Source organism: Leiobunum rupestre, chromosome 1, assembly GCF_980474605.1.
Source record: "Leiobunum rupestre chromosome 1, qqLeiRupe1.1.hap1, whole genome shotgun sequence".
Taxonomy (NCBI): Eukaryota; Metazoa; Arthropoda; class Arachnida; order Opiliones; family Sclerosomatidae; genus Leiobunum; species Leiobunum rupestre.
In genome coordinates, this window is record NC_143384.1 from 48,668,744 (window position 1) to 48,695,586 (window position 26,843).

At 34.0% G+C, this 26,843-nt stretch overlaps 1 protein-coding gene and 1 non-coding gene across 2 annotated transcripts; both read left to right on the forward strand.

Moving 5' to 3' along the window:
- Positions 1-15,935: 15,935 nt before the first annotated feature.
- On the forward strand, positions 15,936-18,862 carry LOC149963140 (uncharacterized). Its single transcript, XM_090170484.1, has 3 exons — positions 15,936-16,147; positions 16,482-17,089; positions 18,274-18,862. The coding sequence occupies exons 1-3, from the start codon at positions 15,999-16,001 to the stop codon at positions 18,390-18,392; spliced, it is 876 nt and encodes a 291-aa protein (XP_090026610.1). The 5' UTR covers positions 15,936-15,998; the 3' UTR covers positions 18,393-18,862.
- Positions 18,863-20,233: 1,371 nt separating this feature from the next.
- LOC149963141 (Nuclear RNase P) lies at positions 20,234-20,531 on the forward strand. Its single transcript, XR_016473786.1, has one exon.
- Positions 20,532-26,843: the final 6,312 nt, after the last annotated feature.

The following is a 26,843-nucleotide window of genomic DNA, read 5'->3' on the forward strand; positions in this document are numbered from 1 at the left end:
TATAAAATCTCGACTATCAGTACTGAAATATCTAAAGGTTTGTGGAACCGAAAAGAATTCGACTATCAGCAGGACAAAAAAACCAACAACCATCCGGTTTAAAACGAAAAAGACAACAACTTTATTTCAAAAACGTCTAACAGACTTTTTTTACCGTTAGACCCAGCGCGCGTCTCGAAAATCACACAGAAAAAATCCAACGTCAAATCGCGCGCTTAATAAACAAAAAAACCCGAATATTTTTTATACACGTACTTACAAAAAATTTAAAGGCTCGAAACATGTATTTGCAAATGAATTAAAAGGGTTATATACATAAATATACACTGATCAACAATATAGAATACATGAGAAATGTGTTTTAACAGCTCGTCCAATGAAATTTGTACACAACACTGCGTTAGCCAGTTTAAAGGCTAGCTGCGTTCTCCTTGTGTTTGTGAAAATTGTCCACAAGAAAATCCACGAATTTTAACGGGTTGCGTTTTCCTTGTGTGGGGTGCTGTGTTTGCTGCTCCTAGCTGCCAATTTTGTTACCTTTTAAAATAACATTGGGAAGCCATTGAAAATATAGTAGAGGGAATGATACTCTTGCTTTCGCAAGGCTTTAAAATGTATATCTCGGTTCTAACGGCATTAGAGAGGTTAAGCAGGACGCTCTAGAAGTTTGAACGACAGCGTCGGGAGTATCTAGACGTTCGTGAAATTAATTTCTTTAAAATCCGTTAAGTGTGCTATAACTTTGACTGCTAAAGAAAACATTTACAGTTACGATATAATTTTAACACATTTTAAATATTTGCTAAGCCCGGGTACAGGACAAAATTATAAAAGTGTTTAGCCAATACTAAAACGTGCTGTGAGCGTTGTCTAGAGACAAAAATTGGTTTTCGTGTATCCTGCTGTACTTTAAATGTGTCTCCGTAGTCCGATTTCACCCTAGGTTTGTGGATTTCGCCTTTAATATACAAGGCATAGGACGTTTCATTTTAAACCAGTATTTACGATATTTAAACGCACGTTGCTAGAAAAGGAACAACCTAAAATAATTATCTCTCGATTTGTGGGAAATTGTAATATCTTGGAGAAGAGAAGTACAAGGTAATTTTCAGTATTTGTAATTAAACCCTTTAGATATAATTAGACATGAGCTCCACAGAAATATGGCGTCGCCTTCAAATTATAAAAGGTTCCAACCCCGAAGTCAGCGTTGCCAGATCGAAAATCTGAAATTATCGTATCTAGGCCAAAAAATTATCGATTTTCCTGGAAAATTATCGTACATTTCGTTTTGGCGATAAATTTTAATTCATACATAAATCCGTTGATTTAGATGATTTTTTAAAGCACTACAGGAGTTTTATTTCAGGGAAATAAACAAAATGTCTATTAATTATTATCATTATTAACTGAACTTAATATGTTTAAAAATGTTTTAAAAAATGCGGTAATAGCTAGGAGTAATAAACTCACACTCTGGACTACGCGTACAGAAAATGTATATCATTCATTTTTAAGTAGAAAAGTTATATAAATTAATAATAAAATATACATCGTTCGTAGGTTTTTAAAAAAATCTAAAGATTATCGTTCATTATAGTACGTTGAGGCAGAATTATGGTACGATATCGTACGCCATGAAAATTATAGTACGCCCTAAAAATTTTGATTAAATTATCGCACTGTGCGATAATTATCGTACGTCTGGCAACGCTGCCCGAAGTATAAATGCGAAAAGAAAACCGTAGAGGATGATCACGTGACTCTCGACGTTGTCGTTCAAACTTCTAGAGCGCTCTGCTTAACCTCTCTATAGGTGGTATTCACGAGAAGATGGCGGCCATTGCTCTAAGGTAGATAGTTATGGGGGAAAGGGGAATGACACTAGCCTACCACTACAGCGATGATGACGTCACGAGAATACACCCTATTGGTTCCGCGGGGTACTATCGGTTTATATATTTTAATGATCAAGGCTTAACTTCGCTTAAGTATGCATGCAGTTTAAAGGCTTTAAGTTATCCAGACGATAAATAGCCCCTAGTTGCTCCTAGTTGGGGAGGCAAACAATAAATTTTAGTTAGCAGCGCTGAAATTGGACTGAGCATCCGTTTCCTCACTTCCGTCGCTTGTTTCAAAACGTCAGAAGTTACATTACGTTACGTCCAAAGGTCTGTCTTGTTTCGCACAAAAATGTGGGCATCGTCATTTAGAAACTCAGTTATTAAGGTTGTTTAGTAGTAGCATAGGTATTATAAAAAAAATTAGTACGACTCTACCTATTGTTTAATGGCCATTTTCTTACCCAACCTTTTTCGACTCCCGACACTCGACAAGCTCTGATTTGAACTTGCAACCGAACTGATATTAAGATCGTTGGGCATATTTAGACATAACGCGAAAAATGTGTTCGATGATGAATTTGGCTAATTGTCATACTTGTGTTTTAGGTTATTTATGCAAAAAATCTTTAAGAGTGTAAGGAGTTGTTGGCTCGCGTGACAGGAAGGGCTTGCCACCACCCGCCTGCACTATATAGTTTTCTCTGTCGTTAACTTTTCCCGCGAAATTTCCCGTTTTGAGTGATTTTCCCCGCTTTTTTCCCTTTTTCCCGCTTTCGAATATTTTGCAGCTCTCTTAGTCAGTTTTCCCCGAAAACGGGATTTATTCCCGCAATGTGGAAACACTGGCCTAGGGTGGTGCTGCACTGCTGCGGGTATTAGCCTAGCTGATTATTATTATTATTATTTTATAATTGAAAGGAACGGTCGAAAAGTCCGTTAAACAAACTTAGGACATACTTTCATATATATTTATATTTTTTGCATTTAGATACAGCAAAATAAATAAAATTTTATTCTTTAATGTGAGAGTATTTTTCAAAATATAGTAATACAGGAATCCATACCTCTACTTGGAATGCTTATCATGCCTTATCGCGTATGGTAAGATCACTCTGACGGCTTTGGCCCCGCCTACGAGATAAAATATTCCCTCTGCGCGCGCTTCCCTCTCACGTAGTTGTTTGTTAAATTAACATAGTGACGTCAAAAAAAGCGTCAGCCACATCGAGACGAAAATCTGCCGCGATAAGCATTCCAAGTAGAGGTATGGATTCCTGAGTAATATTAGATAGAGTCAGTGGCGTAGCTAGGGGGGGTCCGCCCCGGGTGCCACCCGTTTGGGCGTTATTTGGGGGTGACACCCAACCGTGAAAAAAATAAAAACTTACACAAAGTAGAGTCTAGTAAGTAGCACACCTTGATATCCGCCCCGGGTGTCATCCATGCTAGCTACGCCACTGGATAGAGTAAGCACACGCCAGAAAATGTGAACGGGTAGGAGGTGCAGGCTGTACACTCAAAGGTACGTCTACAAGTTCCCCCGTTCACGTTTTTTGGCGATGACTTAATCTCTCTAATATCATAATTAATGAGTTATCAATATTTCACTGTATACATTGGTTTGATTACAAATTAAAGTGATAAATTATCGCACTCATATTTGAGACTCAAAAGGGAGCAGAAGCCCGTTAAGAGGACTGGTACATGGGAGGAACGTTAATTATAATTCAAAATAAAGGTCTAAAAAGCCATTGATTAGTTTCGGAAAATATTTAGAAAACGTCCGCCATATTGGGTTTGGAGAAACAGCACTGCCAGCCCAAAACCATTCTTAGCCGGCCAAAAAAAAAGATAATAGTGTTGTCAGATTAATTTTTTTTTATTTGAAATGGCTAACTTTATCGAGATAGGAAATTAATATTTATTTAGACTAGAACTATGTTGGCGGCCGCATTTTGGGGCGACGCGTATCATAAGTAACATAATAAAATAAGTATGACCACTAGCTAAAATTGCATGATTTCAAAGTTAATGAGTTATTTAGTAATCAAGGTCTAGTTCAACATTAGGCCCCTGGAGTCTTAATGTGTTCAAGGCGAAATATACTATTACCATAAGTAACATAATAACACTAAGTATGACAATTAGTCAAAAGTATCTGATATTCAGTTAAATTACGACTCCAAGTTGGAGTTGAGCGAGTGTTTCAGTGTCGAAAAACGGTTAGGTAAATAAATAAGCATTAAAACAATATGAAGTGTCATATTTATTGTTCTTATGTTACTTATGCTACTTCCAAGGACTAGTCAGTTCGGTTGTAAATCCCAGTCGATGTTAGAGGTAACCGTGTTTTAGGAAATTAATATTTGGTATTCGGGACAGTCCTGCCTTGTATCTATATCAACATAAGTCAACAATATTGTTCCTTAAGTTTGTCACTTTGGGGTAATATTTTACTGAAAGCTAGTATCGGAGTGACGTCATCACAAGAAGAAAATCTCCCCCTAGCGAGGCGCTATCAAAGGCTACGCGTGACGCGTTAGCAAGCGGACGCAAAACTGCGACGAAGCCCGTAATGCAGTCTGTCTTGTGAATAGCTCTCAGTAAAACTTTTGCATGTGAAGAATATGAAGTGTCACACTTATGTAAAACTCTTATACACTTATGATATCAATAAACACATTATTTTTATTCTTCTACCAAACATTGAGTATTTAATTCAATAATAACAGTCAGAGAGAGTTTTGGCCGACACCATAAGTTTGGTCTAAAAAAAGCCTGGGGCAGAGTCTGTGTGGAAATAAATGTTAAGTAAGAAAATTAGCATTAAAACAATAGAAAGTGTGTAGTTAATTATTTAAATATTTAATGCTTTTTTTTACCAAAAACTCACTTTAAAACTGCAAACAAATCAATCTACTAAATATTTCCGATGAATATCCGTTACATCCTGTGTTAGAATACCAGTAAAAAAGGTATACACTTTTGTCAGGGAATATTGAACTTTCCAAAAGGCTCCTTCACAAAAAACACGCGAGGCTTCCTTTCAGCTTTGTATCCTTACATTTCTTTCTGCATTTTATATGGGTATAATTATTTGTGAGGAGAGCTGCTCCAATCGAGGAAAAGCCATCTTCCACCGATGGTTTCCGCGGATCGCTGTTGCTATGGGCGAGTTAGTCGGGCCCGGGGTTTTATCATTTGATGGGCACGCTGAGCTCGTTTTGGAGCGTTTAGAGCTAGAGTGAGCTGGAAATTTTATAATAATTGATAGGAGAAGAGCAGATCAGTCTCACTATTTGGCGAGATGATCGGAAATCCCATTAGCGGAAGAGAGAAGAGTTTCTTTGGTTCTGAAGGTGAGGGGACTATATCTATAGTCGTAGATTGAGGAAGTGAAAAGCGTAGTTGATAGTATTTTTAAAAGAACTATTGCTTTAAAATATAGGTGAGCATGTGGTGTGATCAGCGTACAATGTAAGTTGAGAGCACGCTTTTAAGTAGCAAGAGCTTCTTTACACTAAAATATGAGCCCAATGAATTAACGCTTTTATAAAATTATTAGTCTTGAGCTTCCGGGATAGCAATCACTTTTTTTTAGAAAATTGTGTGAGATAAAAGATGAGCTATTAATAAATGCATTTGAGCTGGGTTGGTTGCCACTATCATGAAAAGCCTGAGAGTCATGTTAACATTATCTTTGAGAGCTGAGAATGGATTTTGAGAAAATGCCCATCGTTGCGGAAACCGTGTTTTTGTACGACGCCGAACGCGGTTTCAACAGCTGTCGGATACTTCGAAGGGGAGCTACAGCATTACGAACTCCCAAATATCTCCCTTGGAAAATGACGAGGGGAACAGTGACCCCTCTAGTCCTGCCTCGGGGCGGGTGGGTCTTCATTGTGGACGCAGAGAGAAAACCTTTGCTTCCCGTTTCCATAGTTCTTTGTTGAACGGGGACGCACGCTTAAAATTTTCCTTCTTACTTCCCACTTTTGTCGTAGCCTTTACGGACCATAGTGTTACTACAATATAAAAAAATAACAGGGGGACGGCAGCCGAGAAGTGGGTGAGACCCTTTTGGTAATGTGGCAGTCGGGTCGACTATTATTAAATCCAAAAAGAAAGAGCACAGCAGAGCTTAGTTCGTGGAGGTCACACACCAGTCTATGGATAAAGTCTTGTTTTCACTAGACGAAAAAGCGGCGTCGGCGATCGTTGACGCAAAAAAATGTATTAGGCCTAACAGGGATTTTTTGCGTTGACCTCTCTGTCAGAGCATTTTCGCCGAAGTGAAAACCAGCCTTTTGACGTCTGGCCTGACAACAATGAAGAACGAAATTTTACCCGTTAGTTTATAACCTGGCCTGCTTTGTTTATTTTTATTATATCGAAGGAGCATATTTCCATCTATTTTTCCACACTTTTACACCAAGCATTTTGTTATAAAGAGTAAATGTTTACTTTAAACGCCAATGGAAAATAATGGTGTTATGTTAAATTATATAATAAATAACTTTATTGTAGTCAATAAAGCTAAATTGCGGTAAATATTGTTAAATAGTTTTTTATAGATCCAGAAAAACATTCTAAATCAGTGGTAAAACTTAGCCTTTAAATTTCTTAAATGTTAAGCGAAAATTATTCGGTTACACCGAAAAGTTTAAACTTTTTACGCTTATCCGAATTATTATCTTCCAAAATAGTAACAACAGTAAACTAAAGTTTATGCACAATGGACCTTAGGTCGAAGTGTTTGGCTTGCCACCCCACTCAATAAACTAAAGTTCAATAATCTATTTGAGGTGTTTGTTGATACACATTTCACTCCCGCTCGGTTGTGGGGCAATTGCCGTCTGCTATATAAATTCGTCTGCTGTTTCAAGGTGGGTTGGCTAATGCAACAAAATAACACTTTGACGAATTATTCGTCAGATCATTTTCGATTGCACTCTGACGTCATCTAGGAAAATATATTTACTCTCTTCGCCCTACACTAAATGTCCATTAGAAGGGAATAATTTTCACCTATTATTTACATTAACCAAACATAGTCATATTCATGTCAGGGGGCAATCTTCATACATAATAACTTTATTAGTGCATGCTTTGCATCTCAAAAAGTGGCAATTACTTCCCCCCCTGCGGATGCCCCTGATCAATATCGATATCATTGCAATGTTCATGTCCGCGAATAGAGAAAATAAAATAAAATAAATAACACGCGAAATTCCTAACCATAGAGAACTGTGTTGCTAGTCGACAATTCGAGAACGAAACGAGTCCAGGTTGGGTAACGCCGCTAGCTTCTCCGAGGTAGCGCCTATGATCTAGCGTCCAGTGTTGCCATATCGTGGGAAATTTCCCATATTGTGGTAATTTTTGGGGTCCATTTTGGCTCTGTGAGAAAAAGGTAATTTTTTTCAAAAACGTTGATTTTGTGGGAATTTTCATGTCTGCGGGTATTTATCCTATGTTTTTTTTAATTTGGCTATCAAACGAAAGCCCGAAATTATCTAGAGCAGTGTATTTTCGAGAATCTTGGTTTTTATAAATAATACAAAGGAGGTGCCTCCTAATACTACAATCAATCAATGCATAGGCCCAACAACCAAAATGTTTAAACATTTTAATTTCAATAAAATTTCATTTTAAAAAGTTAATTTTTCAAACTTTTTGAAAATTATGGCATGTTTTCCGTTGAGTTTTCGTTGGGGGCGGGGCTAAAATAGGGTGTGGGAATTTGTGGGAAATTTACTACCCAGCAATGGGAATTTCAACTTTCAAACATTGGCAACACTGCTAGCGTCTGCTACAGACAAATTAAAAAGTCACAAGAACGTTTTCTTCTTAAATAATCTTATCAAAATATAAGCAAACGATGTAAAGACTATATTAAAATGAAAGTATCATTATTTATAAAATCAAATTTACGAATAACGACGAGGAAAAACTAATGGCGTCTGCTTTAGCCGCTACCTATCAAGCTTTTAAATTAAAAGCTAGATAGGTAGCTTAAAAGTTTTAATGCGAACCAAAGGGAACATAGCGATAATTTTCGGTTACGAATAGCCTAGGCCCTAGGGCACATAGCGATATTTTCTATGTCGACGTCTCCCATGCTTTTTCCTATAGATAAAAAACTGCCCTCAAAATGGCGGCCATAGCTCAAAGCTATAGAGCGATACTACTCTATGTCGTATTTCTTTGGGCAGCTCAGAAATTGCTCAAAGAAAACACAAAATATTTGTTTCCTACCTCCACATTTAAACGAAAGTTGGCCATTTACGTTGTATTTATTATTAATAATATTTTAGATAAATAGTAAATTAATTATTTAATTATTATTAATATTATAGATAAATAGTAAATTACTTATTGAATTATTATTAATGTTATAGATAAATAGTAAATTACTTGTTTAATTATTATTATTACTTTATAGACAAATAGTAAATTACTTATTTAATTATTATTATTACTTTATAGATAAATAGTAAATTACTTATTTAATTATTATTATACAAAAATAGTGGTAAATTAATTATTATTATACAAAAATAGTGGTAAATTAATTTTTATTATACAAAAATAGTGGTAAATTAATTATTATTATACAAAAATAGTGGTAAATTAATTATTATTATACAAAAATAGTGGTAAATTAATTATTATTATACAAAAATAGTGGTAAATTAATTATTATTATACAAAAATAGTGGTAAATTAATTAGTATTATACCAAATAGTAAATTAATTATTATTATACAAAAATAGTAAATTAATTATTAATATACAAAAATAGTAAATTAATTATTATTATACAAAAATAGTAAATTAATTATTATTATACAAAAATAGTAAATTATATGCTGGCAGATTTTGGCTTAAACACATTGTCAACCACTCGTAAACAAGTTGAACTTGCATTTTTATACAAATTAATTCATAACATAACTCCATGTCCTAAACTATTGTCACAAATAAATTCGTCAGTTCCAAACTACGCGATACGAAACGCAAGTATGTTTAAAACTAAAACTAGTTCATTGGACCCCTTAAACCGGATTTAAAAAACCGCGAATAAATACGATAACATGTTTGATATTTTTCGCTGCAAAATTTCCGATCTCCAAAATATAACTATTATACTAAAATTAAGCTATGTTATTTATCAATGCCCATTATACAAGTTTTTTTTTGTAATTTGTTGCACTATTTCAATGTCATGTTATATTGATTTAACAAGTATAACTCTTAACTAGTGTAACAGATGTAGTGATATAGATTTTCATGTGTGCTTATATATTTATATATTTATTTCGCATTGTACCACCTCTTTCATTTGTACTTACAAGTTAAGGCCTTTTCACACTAGCCAACTTTTTGACCCAACAAGATGAGTCAACTTGAGTTGAGTCAACTAGTTGGTTCGTGTGAATAAAAGTTCGATGAGTTGATCCACCAAAATAGTATGCGAAAAAAAATGGATCACTGATCCATTTTTGCTGACTCAGCATTTTGATTTGAAAAGTTGGCTCGTGTGAAAAGGTCTTTAGTGTATCAACTTGCTGATACCTAACGTATTGTTTTGATGCACAATAAACAACCGTTTCATTTCATTTCATTTTATTATACAAAAATAGTAAATTAATTATTATTATAAAAAATAGTAAATTAATTATTATTATGCTAAACAAAAATAATAAATTAATTATTATTATATAAAAATAGTAAATTAATTATTATTATACAAAAATAGTAAATTAATTATTATTATGCTAAACAAAAATAGTAAATTAATTATTATTATACAAAAATAGTAAATTAATTATTATTATACAAAAATAGTAAATTAATTATTATTATACAAAAATAGTAAATTAATTATTATTATACAAAAATAGTAAATTAATTATTATTATACAAAAATAGTAAATTAATTATTATTATACAAAAATAGTAAATTAATTATTATTATACAAAAATAGTAAATTAATTATTATTATACAAAAATAGTAAATTAATTATTATTATATTGTTTAATGTATTTTTCGTTCGAAATAAAATTTTGTTTATTTAAAATGAATTTAAATATTCGCAGCTTAAAACATTTTCATGTATTTATCGTACACAATAAAAGTTAATAATACGGTAATCTATCTGATTAGCCTTCTATAAATTCTACGTTTAACGTAAAATGTTGATCGAGCCCTAGGCGTAGATAAAAACCGCAACTGAGACGGATTCCAGTCTTTCGTAATTTAACTAAGAGTAGCTTTTTCTTAATTTACAGTGGAAGGCCTTGCAGACATTTTTAAACTTTATCCAACTTAAATAGCCAGACCCCTATCAGGGTCGTAGCGATAGGGTATAGGGGCGCCAAAATTGGTCCATATTATTATATTGGGGGGCGTCAAAATTGCAGCTCGCCCCTGGCGCCATTTTCTCTAGCTACGGCCCTGACCCCTATTGTTCAAGCACTATTGCAATTGCAGTGAAATACACCGCATATGTTACACAACAGGCGGTAAAATCGAGGGGTAAGGCAGTCTCAGATAATCTGTACACCGAGACCGAGTTCATGCATTTAGCACTGTTAAAGGTACATATTTTCAAGAGTTAGCGAGTTCCATTTAGCACTGTCAAAGGTACGGCAGTGTACACCGAGTTCGCAGTGTCTTACCCCTCGGTTAAAATCAAGGCCAAAATATCCCACGGGTATTTCCCAGAATCATGATGTCATAAAATTTTGGAAACTTTACCACTTAAAGACAGCTCATTCTTCAAATTACAGATTATTAGGAATCAAATTATAGACTTAAAGAAGTTACCGAGGGAAGTTACATAATTAAAAATTTTGATTTATAGAAATAAAATTACGGATATATAGGCCTTAAATTATCCATTAATTTTATTACATGTTAATATATATATAAATTAATGAAACTATGTTTTATTGTTTTGGTTTTCAAGGTCACCATTCGATCAGTCACGCGCGCTTGAACGCGATGCCTTAATATCCTAGTCACGTCTCAAACTCTCAATCCTATTCGATAATGTAACTGTGTTTACGGCAATAAAACGAAAGAGCTTATTTGCTTAGCTGCCATAATTTCTTCCTCGTAAAAATACGAAAAATTGCCCGAAATGATATTAGTAGTATAGTTTATGCTTTTATTGAATTGAAATAAAACGCGCGTTGCGACACGAGACGCAAAATTTTCCTACGAACGGAAACTCCCAAGAGCACAGAGAAAGAGCTCCACAGCTGACGTAGAAGCCACGGCAGCTGCCTCGACGTTGCAACAAGAGAACTACGGAGACCTTCGGGTACTTTCCAAAATCCCTTTTGTGTTTTCCCCACCCTCGTGGGCGACGCTGGGTGTCGAATGAACTCGTCCAATATTTGTCTCCTTTTCTATGGCCGTGTGCCACGTGCGCGTTTTCGTTATGGCCGTGGAAATGTGTCACGCGTTTCCGAACGCTACTTCGAATTCAGCCAAGTGCGACCGCCCCACTCCCGTATCTCCCCAGTCTCCCCAAATTGCGCCTTATTATAATACGGTAGGCGCAGCACGCGGCGCCACTAGATGGCGATATTGCGTTTTTCCCACGGATGGTTTCGCGTCCTCCCAATCCTCTCCAGTGTCTACTCGACATCGATTAGCTGTCCGTTGTCAGAAAACCCACTCGTTGCTCGCCCGAAACCCCGGAGAAGAAAAGGCCTAAATTTCGCCCACATGCCACTTTCGTGCGATGAACAAATCCGCCTATTCCAGATTAATATTATTATTCGGATGGGATTGCGTCAGGAAAAAGTACGAACAAAGAGTAATAGGCCATAGCGGCCAATGTGAAGAATAGCCCCCCTATTATTTTTCGTTTTTTATTCGATTTATTGGTAGCATTTTTTACGCTGAATTTAATGGTGTATTAATTATTATCCGCAAACATGTAAATAAAAAGTTATCGGGAATGTGTGAAAGTTGGGGGGCCGAAAATTAACATTTTTACCTGGCAACTCAGCATTTGGACGGAACATCCGTTTTCTCACTTCCTCCTGTATATTTCAATGGTGGTCACGTGGTTCAAAACGTCACAATCAGGATGTTCCGTCCAGAGGTCTCACTTAAGCCTCGTCTGCGGCCCCTCTTTTGTTATGGGTCTATTATCCTGAGATTTCACTGGCTTTTCTACCCCGAGATAGAGTAGGACACATGAAAACAAACTTACATTTTGGTCTATACTAATTGAATATCAATTAATTATTTCGGCCAATGTGAAGAATTGAACATCAATTAACTATTTCACTTTTCCGCGTTGAACTTGATGCGTTGAACATCAATTAATTCTTTGGGCCAATGTGAAGCATTTAACACTAATTAACTATTTTAGTTTTGGACAATACTTGATGCGTTATAGCTAGGTAATGTCCTCTAGGTCGCGTTATAGACGGCCCATCGTGACAGCAAGAATGGGGTTGGGGTGGCGCCGTCAGGCACCAATATTCTGTTTTCGATTGCACAAGTTGAAATTCAGTCGATAAGAACTTTTCTTACCCTCGCAAATGCTTTGAAATTGTAGATTTTTCACACGTGTTAACGAAGTCCTTTGGGCTTTTTTTAACAATAGGTACTTTTTTTTGGTTTTGTTTATTGTTTTCGGGTTTACGATACTTGATGCGTCAGGCTTGGTGCTGTCCTCTACGTTGCGTTATTGTTGGCCCAAAGCTTTATATAGTATGGGGTTGGGGAGGCGCCGCGCGCCCCCAGCGCTCGAGCGAAGGGAGTGCGCGGCGCCGTTAGGCGCCAATACTTAGAGTACATTCGACGTTGTATAAGTCAACATCACACAGAAGTCATAGTAAAATTAAAAAAATACTAAAATGCGTTGAAATACGAGAAAAATTCCCAACCCTTAAAAGTTAGTACTGTTCTGCATTTCAGCCTTTTCCTTTATCGTCATCAGTCCTACTTTCTCCAAAACGTATTAAAATCTAGAAATTTAAAGAATCGTCCTCCTCATCAGTCCTACGTCATCAAATAAACAAACAAATCTCGAAATATGTCGTATTTCCCGTTTTAAAAATTGCTGGCAAGTAGCAATTTTACATTGATCATATCTTTTTAAACAATAAATTGCGGTTAAAACTTTTTGCATTGTTAAAAAATCCCGTTCTTTGAGGTACATATCATTAACATATTCAGTTCCCTCCCAAATCCCTTATTCGTAAGAGTTAAGTATAGTCTACACTACCACTACAAATTTCATTTTCAGTATTACTCCTTAGTACACACCAAACATAAATTTTGATTTCACGTGTCCTGCTCTATCTCGAGAGAAAAAGTATAGAACTCGCATTAAACTATTGTCGAAAATGCATTGAAATTGACGGTTTTCAAAACGCGTTAACTTAACTAATTCTCATTTGCGGTAACTAAAAAAAATACCTTCGTACTCCTTACACACTGGGCTTTCATCTAAGAAAATAAAAAAACCAAAAAGGAGGGGGGGGGGGGGGGGGGGCTGTTCTTCACTTTTGCCACCATAGCTAACGTAATATCTATAAGCCTGGTCTGTGCATTTGTTTCTTAGTATCACCATATTTAACATGTTTTTAATTATTAACTAAGGACGGTGTAGCCAGGGCCACCTAGAGCGGGCTCGGGCCCAAGAAAACAATAATTCCGGGCCCCATATGAGAGAAGGACGAAACTTACCAGAATATGTGATAAAGCATGAAACTAAGCAACGTTAATTAGTTAAAGGTTAGCAATTCTACTAAACTATACTAAACTATACTAAAATTTTACTACTAAACTGTACTTAAATTATACTAAACTGTACTGAAATTTACTACTAATACTGTAATACTAAACTGTACTGAAATTTACTACTAATACTGTAATACTAAACTGTACTAAAAGTCACTACTAAACTGTACTAAAAGTCACTACTAAACTGTACTAAAAGTCACTACTAAACTGTACTAAAAGTCACTACTAAACTGTACTAAATGATCCCGTGCTCGACACTACTCCAAAGTTGTAAATAGTCTGATGAATTTTTGGATTCCTCACGGGTGGAGTAGTAACAAAATTCACTGTCTAAATATTTGTTTTATTAAATGAAATAAATTAATTAAATTTATTTATTTTATATGCTTTTATTAATTTAAGATATAAATTTTATTTATTAACAATTTCCTTAATTAATTTTGGCACAGATTTTAATACTATAATCAACTTGAATCAATCAAAGAATGTCCAATAAATAATTTTATAGGTAACACCAGATGTTGATAATAAACCCATACGGGGGAAGTATTCCACTTCGGTTTATTCTTGATACATCATTCCGCTCCACTTCAAGGGTTCTACTTTAACGCGGCGGAATACAAACACGTCCTACTCACAGATGGTGATAATCCTACACCCGACCCGCGTGCGCCGCCCGTCGTCTGCTGTCGGCAAATATCTTTTAAATAACTCGTCTTGGCTGTGATGACGTTTAACATTGCCGATAAAATTAGGAAAGGTACCCTTTTTAATAAGTTGGTAAATTAATATTTAATATCTTTTAAAATTGAAAAGCGTGTAAATGGAAAATGTATTTCAAAACATGGCGGGGAAATAATTGCGTGGTTTTATAAGCTGCAAAAATTAATCTTCCAAATTTCTAAAAACTTACACCTGATCGTTGAAATACACTTTATATAAATACTACAAAGAGTCATAAGTAAATGTAAGAATGGACTAGTTAAATAATTCAAGATTTAAAATGTGAACACGCAACAGCCAGGACTGAAAAGGCATCTGAGAGAATTATTTTAATTATGAGATGAATTATACATATTTTTTAAAACTTAGTTTATACATATGTTTCTTATTCTACTAGAACAACTGTGATAAAGAGATAAATCTTAAATTTATGTCAAATAAAAACAATTAAAAAAGGCCCAGATGACTTTAAACATATTCATTAGTACCTTACTGATTTTAATTGTGTTTCTGTTATTATGTAATTACATCAGTCAGTTTTTTTTTTATAAATTATATTTTAATTAAAACAAAAATACATTTTAAAAGTAAATAAACTTAAAACATACACATTTCAAAATTATTTCTCATGTTTTGGAATTGGCTTGAACTTTAGCATGACCATAATACTATCTATTTATGTTCTTTAAAAGTTGCATCCGTAATGACTAAAATTTTCATAACCTTCAAAAAACAGCTCTGTCATGATTATATTTTAATATAATATTTTATAGAAATTTTGTTTTTAAAGCTTTATACAGATTAGCTTACCATTTCCCCAACAAAATAACGCTCCAAATTATCATTATTGTCATTGTACTGGATACAAAACAGGAACAGGTCTGGTTATTTCCAAAAGAGTTTTTAAGGCTTTTTCTCAAGTAGCTCAATATTGTTAATTTATTTTCCTTCAGTTGATTCTGATGGTAATTTTTCGAAAGTCTTCAACAATAACATTTATTTCCTAGACAATAAATGTATTGCATTATTTAATCAAAACCAGTTAAAATTAATAATATAATACATGCAGGCTGAATTAATTAAACAATCTTTAACTTAAAAATTACGTTACATTACCTTGTCAATTTAATTTATATGGAAAAACAGTAAATCAATTTAGAATTGTTGCCTCCCGGTCGGTGACTACATCCGGTACTATTTTTTTTTCTTCAAAAAACGTCTTAATACTAAGAACCAATGGAAACGGCCGCTGTTTTTGAATGATGTTTCATCAAAATAACATGGGTTCAATGAGAAATGGAATACTTCCCCAGAAGGGGTTTATTATGAACTTCTGGTAACGCCTAGCTGTCAATTTAATCATCGTACGCTTCACAGAGGACCAATTCTTTGTGAAGAATATTAATAAGGCCAAGTTGCAGCTGGACGAGAAATTTAGTCGATTACAGGGAGCCTTTCCATAAAATAAGCTACGCTTGCTGAACTTGTTGGAGAATAACTGGAGCTACGTTTGTGAAGGCTTCAAAACGGTCGAACGTTGAAAACCTACCGCCATCTGTTGTAATATTTATGTACTATATATGGGAATAATAGCAGAACAGATTTTGATTCTAGAGATTTCGATGTTATAGGTTATTTTCGTACGTGGAAAATGAGTAAAAATGGTTGTGCAGTGGGTGGATGTAAGAATAATTATGGAAACTGTCCTCCGGGAACACATTTTTACTCATTTCCGTCGGATAAACGATTTCCAGGTAGAAAAGAACTTTGGGTAAATGCCGTGAGGAAAAGTCGCGTCAGGTACGTGAAGCCTTTGCTGGGATTAGTAGCGTTAGTTGGTTGACGTTGTTGAACGATAATGATGAACGAACCCTAGACATAGTTATTATTGACATGGTCTAGACTGCATAAATTTAGATGTTGCATTTACATGTTATTGGATCCAATTGAGCTATTACGCTATCTAGGTTAGAGTTTATAATGTAAACAAATATACTCCGTGATAGATTTTTATCTCACAAAATAAATTTGCATAATACGTGGATTGGTGGCGCCATCTGTTGATGGATTAGAAATAGAATAAAACATAACTATTTTTATATTAATTTGTGGACGTTTATAATCAATCTTAAAGGTTTTACGGTGTTCACGAAGAATCTTGGGCACCTTCCAAACATTCTAGAGTGTGCAGCCGACATTTTGTGGGAGGTTTGAAACGAGATCACCCTTATCACGTCAACTACGTACCAAATATTTTTCCAAACTCCGACGGCTCCCAACGTAACTTGATCAATGTTAGAGAATGGAAAATTGCTCCCGACCTCGAAGATGCCAACACTAGCACGGCTACAATGTCCAATAATGATAATGTTGTTACGAATATTCACCGTGGTAACATGAAAGTTGTGGACGTACCAATTTTAAAAACTATCGATGTAAACGAAACAAATTGGAATTACTCCAATATTCCAATTTTGTTTTGTTCCATCGCGAGTGCCGGCTCATCAACACAAACCTTCATACCAATACTTTCCGAAATGACGCAATCTACCCAAACAGAGGAGTCACACTCATGTATGGAACACTCCAAATGTAAAGATAACTTGGAGGAATTTGATGAAGATCTAAAGAAAGAATATATAACTGACGATAAGTTAAAAGAAATGGCTTCAGCGACACTAGTCACACCAATTAAACTAACAACAGCAATATCAACACCTTCAAGACGACTGTGCCATATAGGTTAAAACCAGGAAATTACATTTGTATACACTTGGAATGTCGAAGCTAGACGGTAGCGGTCCTGGAGTTTGCCATCTAGGAGCAACAAACACATGGAGAACGCAGCTATCCTTTAAAAACGCTAACGTAGTGTTGTCTAGGAACAACAAACACAGCACCCCACACAAGGAGAACGCAAGCCATCTAAAATCGGGCATTTTCTTGCGTACATTTTTCATTGGTTAGACGCTTTAGCGCCTGCTGCCGTCGGAAGGGAAAATTCAGTAATTGTCTCCCGTAAAACATTCAGCGTAAAGGTTCGTCCAATGAAATTTTTACACAACACTGCGTTCTCCTTGTGTTTGTTGCTCCTTGGTAAGTGGGAAGACAATTTCCGAATTTTCCCTTTCCTACGGCAGCAGGCGCTAAAGCGTCTAACCAATGAAAAATGTACACAAGAAAAATGGACGACTTGTGTATGGTACTGTGTTTGTTGCTCCTAGGTTGCCATAGTCATAGATTGCGTGGCTTACACTTTGGATTTTAGCTCGCGCCGATTGTATTTAATTTAAGCGAACGCCGTTGACGTTCTTGATTAAGCCTTAATTGTCTCGAATAAAAGTTAATTTACCTCGTTTCGTTTTTTTCAATTATCTGAATTTATGAGGGAACGAATTGCGGTGTCTTAAATTTATTTTTTGGTAAGATTGTTTTGAAAGTCAGCATCTTTAATTCAGCTAATGAATTTTAAAATATGTCTTTTACGTAGTTTAATCCCCACCTATTGCTCCAAGTGCATTCGCACCCTTAGACATTCAAAGTGTGTACATATATAATTCCCTGGTTAAATCAATTTGATTCAGTGTAGTTCCATATATGGGGTACATTCAGTAAAGCTCATCGAATAAAAACCGCTGTTTTCCTAAAATTGTAACCTCTGAGCTTTGACGTCATATTGACGTAATAATTTGTTGAACGCGTTTTGTTCAGTCAACGGTTTTTTCAAGATGGCGATAAATAAATTTCCTTCTCTCAACACGTTTTACGTCACGATAACTAAAAAAGCTGTGGGTCATCGATGAGCATCGTGACGTCAAAACCGGAAACGCAAAAAAGCGTACAGTTGGAAATCGATGTCAGCGCTGAGCTTTACTGGAAAAATAATAAAAAATATATACTATTAAAACATCGATATTTTAATGTAGGAATTCAAGCAGTACCAGCGACGTCCGACAGAGGAATTCAAACCAATGAACCAATGGGGATCAAAGTTGAGACTCCATTGAAGCAAAAAGATGATGACATCATATCGACTTTTCGTTAAAATATCGATTATTTGGATAATCGATATATCGATTCAATAAAAATACCACCCATTGCCCAAACACCTTTAGTAAAACTAAATGAAACAAAGAGTGCATTTCCAGTTTAAGAAATAGGTCATGGTTACCATGTTAAGCCTATGGGAAATTGGGAATTCACCTTAGTTCCAAAATCAAGTATCTCAAAAAATTAGTTTTTGAGTGAGACATCATTGAATTCTTTTCGAAAATGGGTGAAAATCGATGACTTTGGAACTATATAAGCTCTATTTTTAATATTTTTACTAGAAATAGAGGTAATCCAGCTTTTCTATAATTCCTATAAAGTCCTAGATTTTAACACCAATCCTATATTATTCTGTAATTTTTTGAAATGAGCTACATCTAATGACTGAAAACTATCACAACGCCCTCTTTCGGTTGACGACTGCCGTCGATAATTAAACGGTTGCGCTATGATTAAATAATTAAAAGTGACATTTTAATTTATCAATTTAATATCAATTTGAAATCCTATATTTTTAAAATGTTAACCCTATATTATTCTATATAATAAAATTTTGTTTCCTGTATAATCCCTAAGTAATTTGTGCACGCTTCCCCTGTTAGAGGGGTAGTCTTAGTTGTTCAATGATAATGCTTAACATAAAAGCCCTTTCTGGTAGCTAATTTCCTATATTTATGCATTTTTTTGAACGTTCAGAACACCGAAATAAACGTTTGTGCAAAATTCGAGTATTTATGTCCGAGAAATCATATGCCTATAATTGTATTCCCCAAATATGTGTCAGACTGTCAGTTAATGCAAATAAATACTGATAGCTTTTAAAGGGAATATAACCCCAGTTAACATTAGCAGCTCTGACCGCTTCTGCCTTTGGCTTTAGAAATGTTTGGCGCCACTGTGCAGGAAAATGTTTAAAATTGGAGGGGTCTACCATAAAGATTGCTTTGCAGGTTATATTCCCTTTATAAAACACGTCACGTATTAGGCCTAAGAAAAATTACTCTCAGTGAACATTTAACATGTGGGAGATTATAAACTGACACACTTACGTGAAACAATAATAATTACTTTATTATCTTTTATTATCGTTCTTTTTTTGCATTGCTGATTAAACCTTTATGAACGATCCTACTTGTTTTTCTTTCCTAATCCACACTAATATTTGAATTCCGAATAGGGACTTCGCAGCATGACGTAGATTATACGTCACCCATGCTTTTTCCAATGGAAAAAGTATACCAGCGTGGCGGCCATAGCCAAAAGTATGGCGTGACGTCATGCTGCCAAGTATCTATATCTTGCTACGTAGATATTTTAGGGACTGCTTAATAGGTTCTTGGTAAAACCCGTTAGAATGTGAATTATAAAACGTGCATTTAATATACTATTTATTAGTGTTTTAAGTCGGAAACGTTTCTGCGGAAAATGACCGAGGCCTTTTTTCCTGAAAATTTTCCGCATTTTTCCGCCAAAAATAAAAAAGTTTTCATTCCATGATTAGTTTAATATATTGTTTGCAAATTTAAATAAAGCGGAATTTTCGCGTCTGAATAATAGGACAGATTTATCGTTATGAAGAGTCCTCCCCCTCTCCCCCCCTCTCTCTCTCACTCTCTCAACGTGCACAGACGTGCGCGCTCGAGAAGAATACAAAAAAGGCCTATTTTTTTTAAACGACATCTCGGCCGTATTCCACATAAACAATAAATAGCCCAATTACCTTTGGTAAACGAATAACTAAGAAGTAATTTGAAATTTAAATACTTAATATAGGGGATTTAACGTTTCGGGAAAAAGAGGTCTATATAAAGCGGTCGCGTACCCTGTAGATGTATCTCGGCGGTGATGCTCGCACGAGGGATCACCCACTGGAGTACGACTGTTACTCGACCATTGATCCTTGGGAAGGTCTGAGACAGAGGTCTTAAAGGAAGGCCCTAGAAGGGCCGCTCCCCATTCAGGGAGCGCGGATCACAAGAAAGGCCCGTTGGAATCGGTGATGAGGAGCCTGTGACTCGGTGTGGCACTGAGGAGGCGCCCGATTCCGGCGTTGGAACGATTCGTGGCCGGCGCAATTCAGCCCGATGTGCGAGTTCGCTCTGCGAAAACTCAATTCAGACTACTCCACTGCCGAGGACCTTTTTTCTATTCGTATTATTATTAATATCGTCTTTGAATACTACAGAAGAATTCGTAAAAAAGTACCCAATCCCAAGAATTAAATAAATTGATAATAGATTCAGTTCAGAACATATATTCAAAGCTTCAACTAAAAGTATGTGTTGTCTCGAGAGGTGTGACGTAGTGGTTAGAGGAGACGCATACGTGGCTCTGGCTGAAAACTCGGAACAACTCCTTCTACGTTAAGTTTGAAAGTTCTCTCCCCACTGGCTTAAAGGCCGACTACATAAATCTGGAAGTAGGCTGACTGCATGGCACACGTGTATTGCAGTCAGCCTACTTTCAGTGAAAGACAGAGTAAACCGAAGATTTATGTAGTCGGCCTTTAAAGGGTTTTCCTCCGAGCTCTTCGGTTTTCCCTTCCCATAAAAACTTGTAGAGGTTAACGTTAATAGTTAGTGTAGGGAGCTGTTGGTGGCATGAAGGGCTTGCCACCACCCTCCAACGCCATGTAACCCGGCCACCTGAATTAATGGCATTAATTTAATCGATCACTGATTATTATTATTAGCTTTGCGGGCTCCTGTGTCAATTTTATGAGCTAGATATTTATCTTTTAAGAAATATATAATAATCTTCTACTTCAACGTAACGCTCCTTTAAAGGGACTTTGAACTAAATCAAAAAATCGTCCACTAACACCTGCTACGACTTGTTTTTAATGTAACTTAGCCTCTGTTAAACGTGAGGGCGGAATTGTAAAGTAAACATGGAAGTTACTCCTTTTAAGATAAATCCAGGTTTGAAACATTTACCCTTAAAGGGAGTATAACCTTTTCAGGAATTTGGGGCCCTAAATAATTCCCTCCCCTCATTTTTCTAACCACGTGTTATACGTAGTGTGAAATACAGTGGTTTTTGAGGAATTATCCCACTAAAAGCATCCCCGCTTTGGTAGTGCTTCAATTTCTCATATCTACTGAACGCCTTTCGTGAATCTAAAACCATGTACCTCATTATTAAGAAATTATATTTGAGTAAATATCCAAACTATAATGAAAATAATTGATTTATAGCTCGGATATTGTTGTTTATATGTTAATTAAGGGTGCATTTAAATAAACACTAAATATGAAACAATAAATGTTTTAAGTGAGAAAAATTCTTCAGTGCGGGTACGCTTCCTCTAATAGAAGAATTGGGTGTTTCTACTATCGTTCTAGACTAGCGCCATGAGCGAGAAAAGAGAGAAGCTATGGCGCACCCTAACAAGGAGGGTTCTACTCCCCTTAAGGTGGCGCTTTCATATCATCTTCAATAAATTTTGCAAAAATATCATAAAACTGTTTTCAATATTATTATAGAATATTTTAAATCTTATTATACAAAACTATTATTGTACAATGTTAAAATATTGATATTATACAACAATTTTCAGTATATTTTCTAAAGACAATAAAACATTTCCCCAAATATTTTTCTAAATATACTGAAAACGTTTTCAAAAATATTATAAAAACGTTTTCAATATATTTTCTTAAAAAAATGTAATACATTTTTTCAAATATTATTATAGAATATATTTCAAAATTATTATACAAAGCTTTGGCTATTATTGTACAATATTAAAACATTATTTTTCAAAGATATAATAAAACATTTCTTAATATATTTTTCAGTAAAATTTTCAAGAGTATATTTTTGAACATTTCTTAACGTATTTTTCAATATAATTTTCAAAAATATTATGGCACATATTTAAATATTGTTGAATATTTTTAAATTTTATTACATAATATATTTCAACATTATTATAGAATATTATAAATTTTATAATAAAAAGGTTTAGCTATTTCAGTTCAATACTATCTAATATATTTATAAATACTCAAAATAATTATTCAATATTTATATTTTATAGAATATAAAATAATAATTATTCAATATTTATATTTTATAGAATATAAAATAATAATTATTCAATATTTATATTTTATAGAATATAAAATAATAATTATTCAATATTTATATTTTATAGAATATAAAATAATAATTATTCAATATTTATATTTTATAGAATATAAAATAATAATTATTCAATATTTATATTTTATAGAATATAAAATAATAATTATTCAATATTTATATTTTATAGAATATAAAATAATAATTATTCAATATTTATATTTTATAGAATATAAAATAATAATTATTCAGTATTTATATTTTATAGAATATAAAATAATAATTATTCAATATTTATATTTTATAGAATATAAAATAATAATTATTCAATATTTATATTTTATAGAATATAAAATAATAATTATTCAATATTTATATTTTATAGAATATAAAATAATAATTATTCAATATTTATATTTTATAGAATATAAAATAATAATTATTCAATATTTATATTTTATAGAATATAAAATAATAATTATACAATATTTATATTTTATAGAATATAAAATAATAATTATTCAGTATTTATATTTTATAGAATATAAAATAATAATTATTCAATATTTATATTTTATAGAATATAAAATAATAATTATTCAATATTTATATTTTATAGAATATAAAATAATAATTATTCAATATTTATATTTTATAGAATATAAAATAATAATTATTCAATATTTATATTTTATAGAATATAAAATAATAATTATTCAATATTTATATTTTATAGAATATAAAATAATAATTATGCAATATTTATATTTAATAGAATATAAAATAATATAATAATTATTCAATATTTATATTTAATAGAATATAAAATAATAATTATTCAATATTTATATTTAATAGAATATAAAATAATAATTATTCAATATTTATATTTAATAGAATATAAAATAATAATTATTCAATATTTATATTTAATAGAATATAAAATAAAAATTATTCAATATTTATATTTTACAGAATATAAAATATTCTCCAGACACCGATAGCGAACTGGCAACATACCGGTTTATGTATAAAGTTAAATAAAAAAAAACGGATTTCAAACGTCACGTTTTCATTCACGAAAACCAAATTAACAAAGAAAATAAAATCCAAATAAAATAGCGTAGGCCTAAATAAACACTACACGAGATATTTAAAAATTTAAATCTTTCTGAAGACTAAAAAGCAACTAAAAAAAACTTGTTTTGGTATAATAATTTAGTAGATTCAGTTGGCCAAACTTCAAGGTTGAAAAACATGTCTTAAAAACAGCTGGAAGAAGAAGAATTTCAAGTTTATCGGGAGTTCCACCCTGAAGAAATAAAGATCGAGCGACGTGAAAGGTGAGCAGTCATCTGGAATGTCCCACAGCCTCATTTACCGGTGTTAACTTAACTTGGTTATTTTCTAATGCGATTTCTACCGATTGGCGTCAACGTAACTTGGTAATAATAATAAAAGTACGGAAGCCCTTATCGTTTGGAGTCAACAAACTTGATATATGGGGTTTATCGCGTAAGTGGCAGATATAAAGGGAAAATGCGCTAAGTTTACTTTAGAGGTATTTGGATTATTATGTTGCTGTTTTTTAGGTAACATTTTTTTTTTAAATGTTGGGATCGAAATATTTAGATAATATTAAACATAATATAGAATTCCGAATAAAATCTTAACATCTTTCGATTTTATTTGTTTAAATTCTTCAAAATATTTTCAATTCGTTTTAAGACTAGAAATCTAAATTTAATTTTCTTTAAATTGGAATAAAATAAGGTTAAAATATTGGGGTTCCTGTGTGAAGTAGAATTTGGAGCGCCTTAAAAAAATTCAGACCTTATTTTTTGACTTGAAATAATAATATTAAAAAAATATATTAAACTAGCGCAAATTATAACTAAAATCCTATTAAATTCAAGTAGTAGAAATGCGAAACTCGTTAATCCATCATAAATACGGAAGCTAATACTTCCATTAAATTGAGTTTTGGGAACAAAATTAATTTTGGTAGTTGCTGCGTTATTGCTCGGAGGTAAAGATATGTTAAAGAACCACGGTTTAAATGGACGTGTCTTCGTCTTACATCCTGGCTCCCGCGAGCAAAACAACCAGGGGAGAGTCAAATAAGGGAGGTCGTCCTCTTAATATCATCACCAGAGGCGCCTCTTACCTACAAACGAATCGGCGAAGAGGATTATCTCGTAATAAAAAATAGGAATAAAAGTGGGCAGCAAAGGCCTAGGGGCTATTCTCGGTACGGCGTATTGTAAAATAGCCACTTGAAAAGCGGGTTTTCGTTAATGACAACCAGCGTACAAAAATTAAATGTTCCCAACAGGGCTGCGGGGCGAAATAATAATACTGGAAGACGTCGTGTGCTCAACAAACGGAAACACGCTAGTGCCACTGAGATTTGTTATTACGATGCCCACTCCAACCGGATCCACCAGACGTTGTTGCTAAGCGCTGCCGTGGTCGTGAGAACGCCCATCCTAGACTCAATAGACGCCTGTCGCGTTGTTTAATTACCACAAGAGTCGGGAACTGGTTATAAAGATAAATTAACTAACACAAAAGGTTCAATGATGGAAAGATAGCTATAGGTGATATTAGGTGCGTGTCTTGGAAATTCGCACGGTTGATTATCCAGGGTTCAAAGGTTATACTTAATAACAAGAATGCATTCAGATACCTAAGAATAATAGAATCTTAGCAAGAATGCATTCAGATATTTAAGAATATTAGCCTCTCAGCAAGACTGAAATCAGATTATCTGATTTCAGCGAGGGGCTGATCACTCCGCGTAATCGGTGTACAGAGCCGTACCTTTGACTGTACTAATGGGATTACGCGTAATCTTTGAAGTCCCTGCCTTTGGCAGTGCTAATCTAAGCGTAATCCGGTGTACCGACTTTCTAAGAGTGTTTAGCCCCTCGGATTTCAGTCTTGCTAAAAGGCTAGTATTCTTAGATATCTGAATTCAGTCTTGCTAAGAGGATAATATTCTTAGGTATCTAAATGCATTCTTGTTTAGATACCTAAGAATATTATCCTCTTAGATAAACTGAATTCAGATAACAAGAATGCATTTAGATACCTAAGAATATTATACTCTTAGCAAGACTGAATTCAGACATCTAAGCAAGAATGCATTCGATATCTAAAAATATTAGCCTCTAAGGAAGAATAGGTATTTCTATAAAATAACGGAGGTACCGTGTAAATGTTTTTTCTACGTCACTAGCTATAGGGACTTGGCAGTGCTACGTCACAGTTTTTTTTAAATAGTTTTTATCGTGGGGAGAAATATAATACCACGATGGCGGCCATGGCCAAAGCTACGGAGTGCCAAGTCTCTATAGTTATGAAGATATAGATCACGCGCTCGACTCGATAAAGATTTCGGAGTTTCAAGTCCACGAACGAAACGCGCGTTCCCATAAAGTACTAAAAAGCTTAAGTTCGTGACGCAGATAAAAACATTTTATACTTATATTTTTTTATGGTTTTATTTTATGGAAACTCTTAAAGATAACAGTCTCTCGGCAAGAATGCATTCAGATATCTATAAGATTATAAACATCTCAGCAAAGAATGTATCAAAATATCTAAGAATACGGGACTGCAGAGGTAACTAATCTCGCATACTTTGTAGCGAAAGTTTGCCCGCGCTCTTTCATACAGACGAACGCCATCTATGTTTACGTTTTGTTATTAAAAAGCAGACGAACGTTCGACATTTAGTATACAAGGATAGTACAATAGACTAAAGCTATCTTCTAATATTTCTAGATATTTAAATGCATTCACACATATTTGGTAATGAATCTTCATCTGCTTTTTTATGAAAAACTTAAAAATAGATGCCAAAAAGGGTCACGAAATATCGAAAGCTCATTTTCTCTTCAAAATATAGAAGTGTCGGGCTTAGAATCTCTCATAGTTCTCGTACAATTCTTTTGTAGTACGACTACTTACCTTTTATTCGTGTTTGGCCGATGTTAAATGTTAACCGAGCGCGCGCATAAGTAACATAATATAAAAGTATGACACTTCGAATAGACGGTAAAATGAATGGGGAGGAAATTTTAACCTTCGCTGCTAGTTCAAAATTGGACGCTGTCTAGGGAAGGAACAACGGTTTGGTTGATATTTGAGAATGCGCAGATAGGGTTTTTGTCTGTTGCCATGAAACAAATATCTATGGTAGACCTAAGTTTCGTTCCCTCGTAGAGCACGTGGTGCCATCTGAGTATACTGACCGTCTAATTTACGGAAATAAAGACTTGACAAAATGCTCGATCGTTTATTTAGAAATTTAGGTCTAACTTTTAACTCGTTAAATTAAAACGCAAATTAAGAA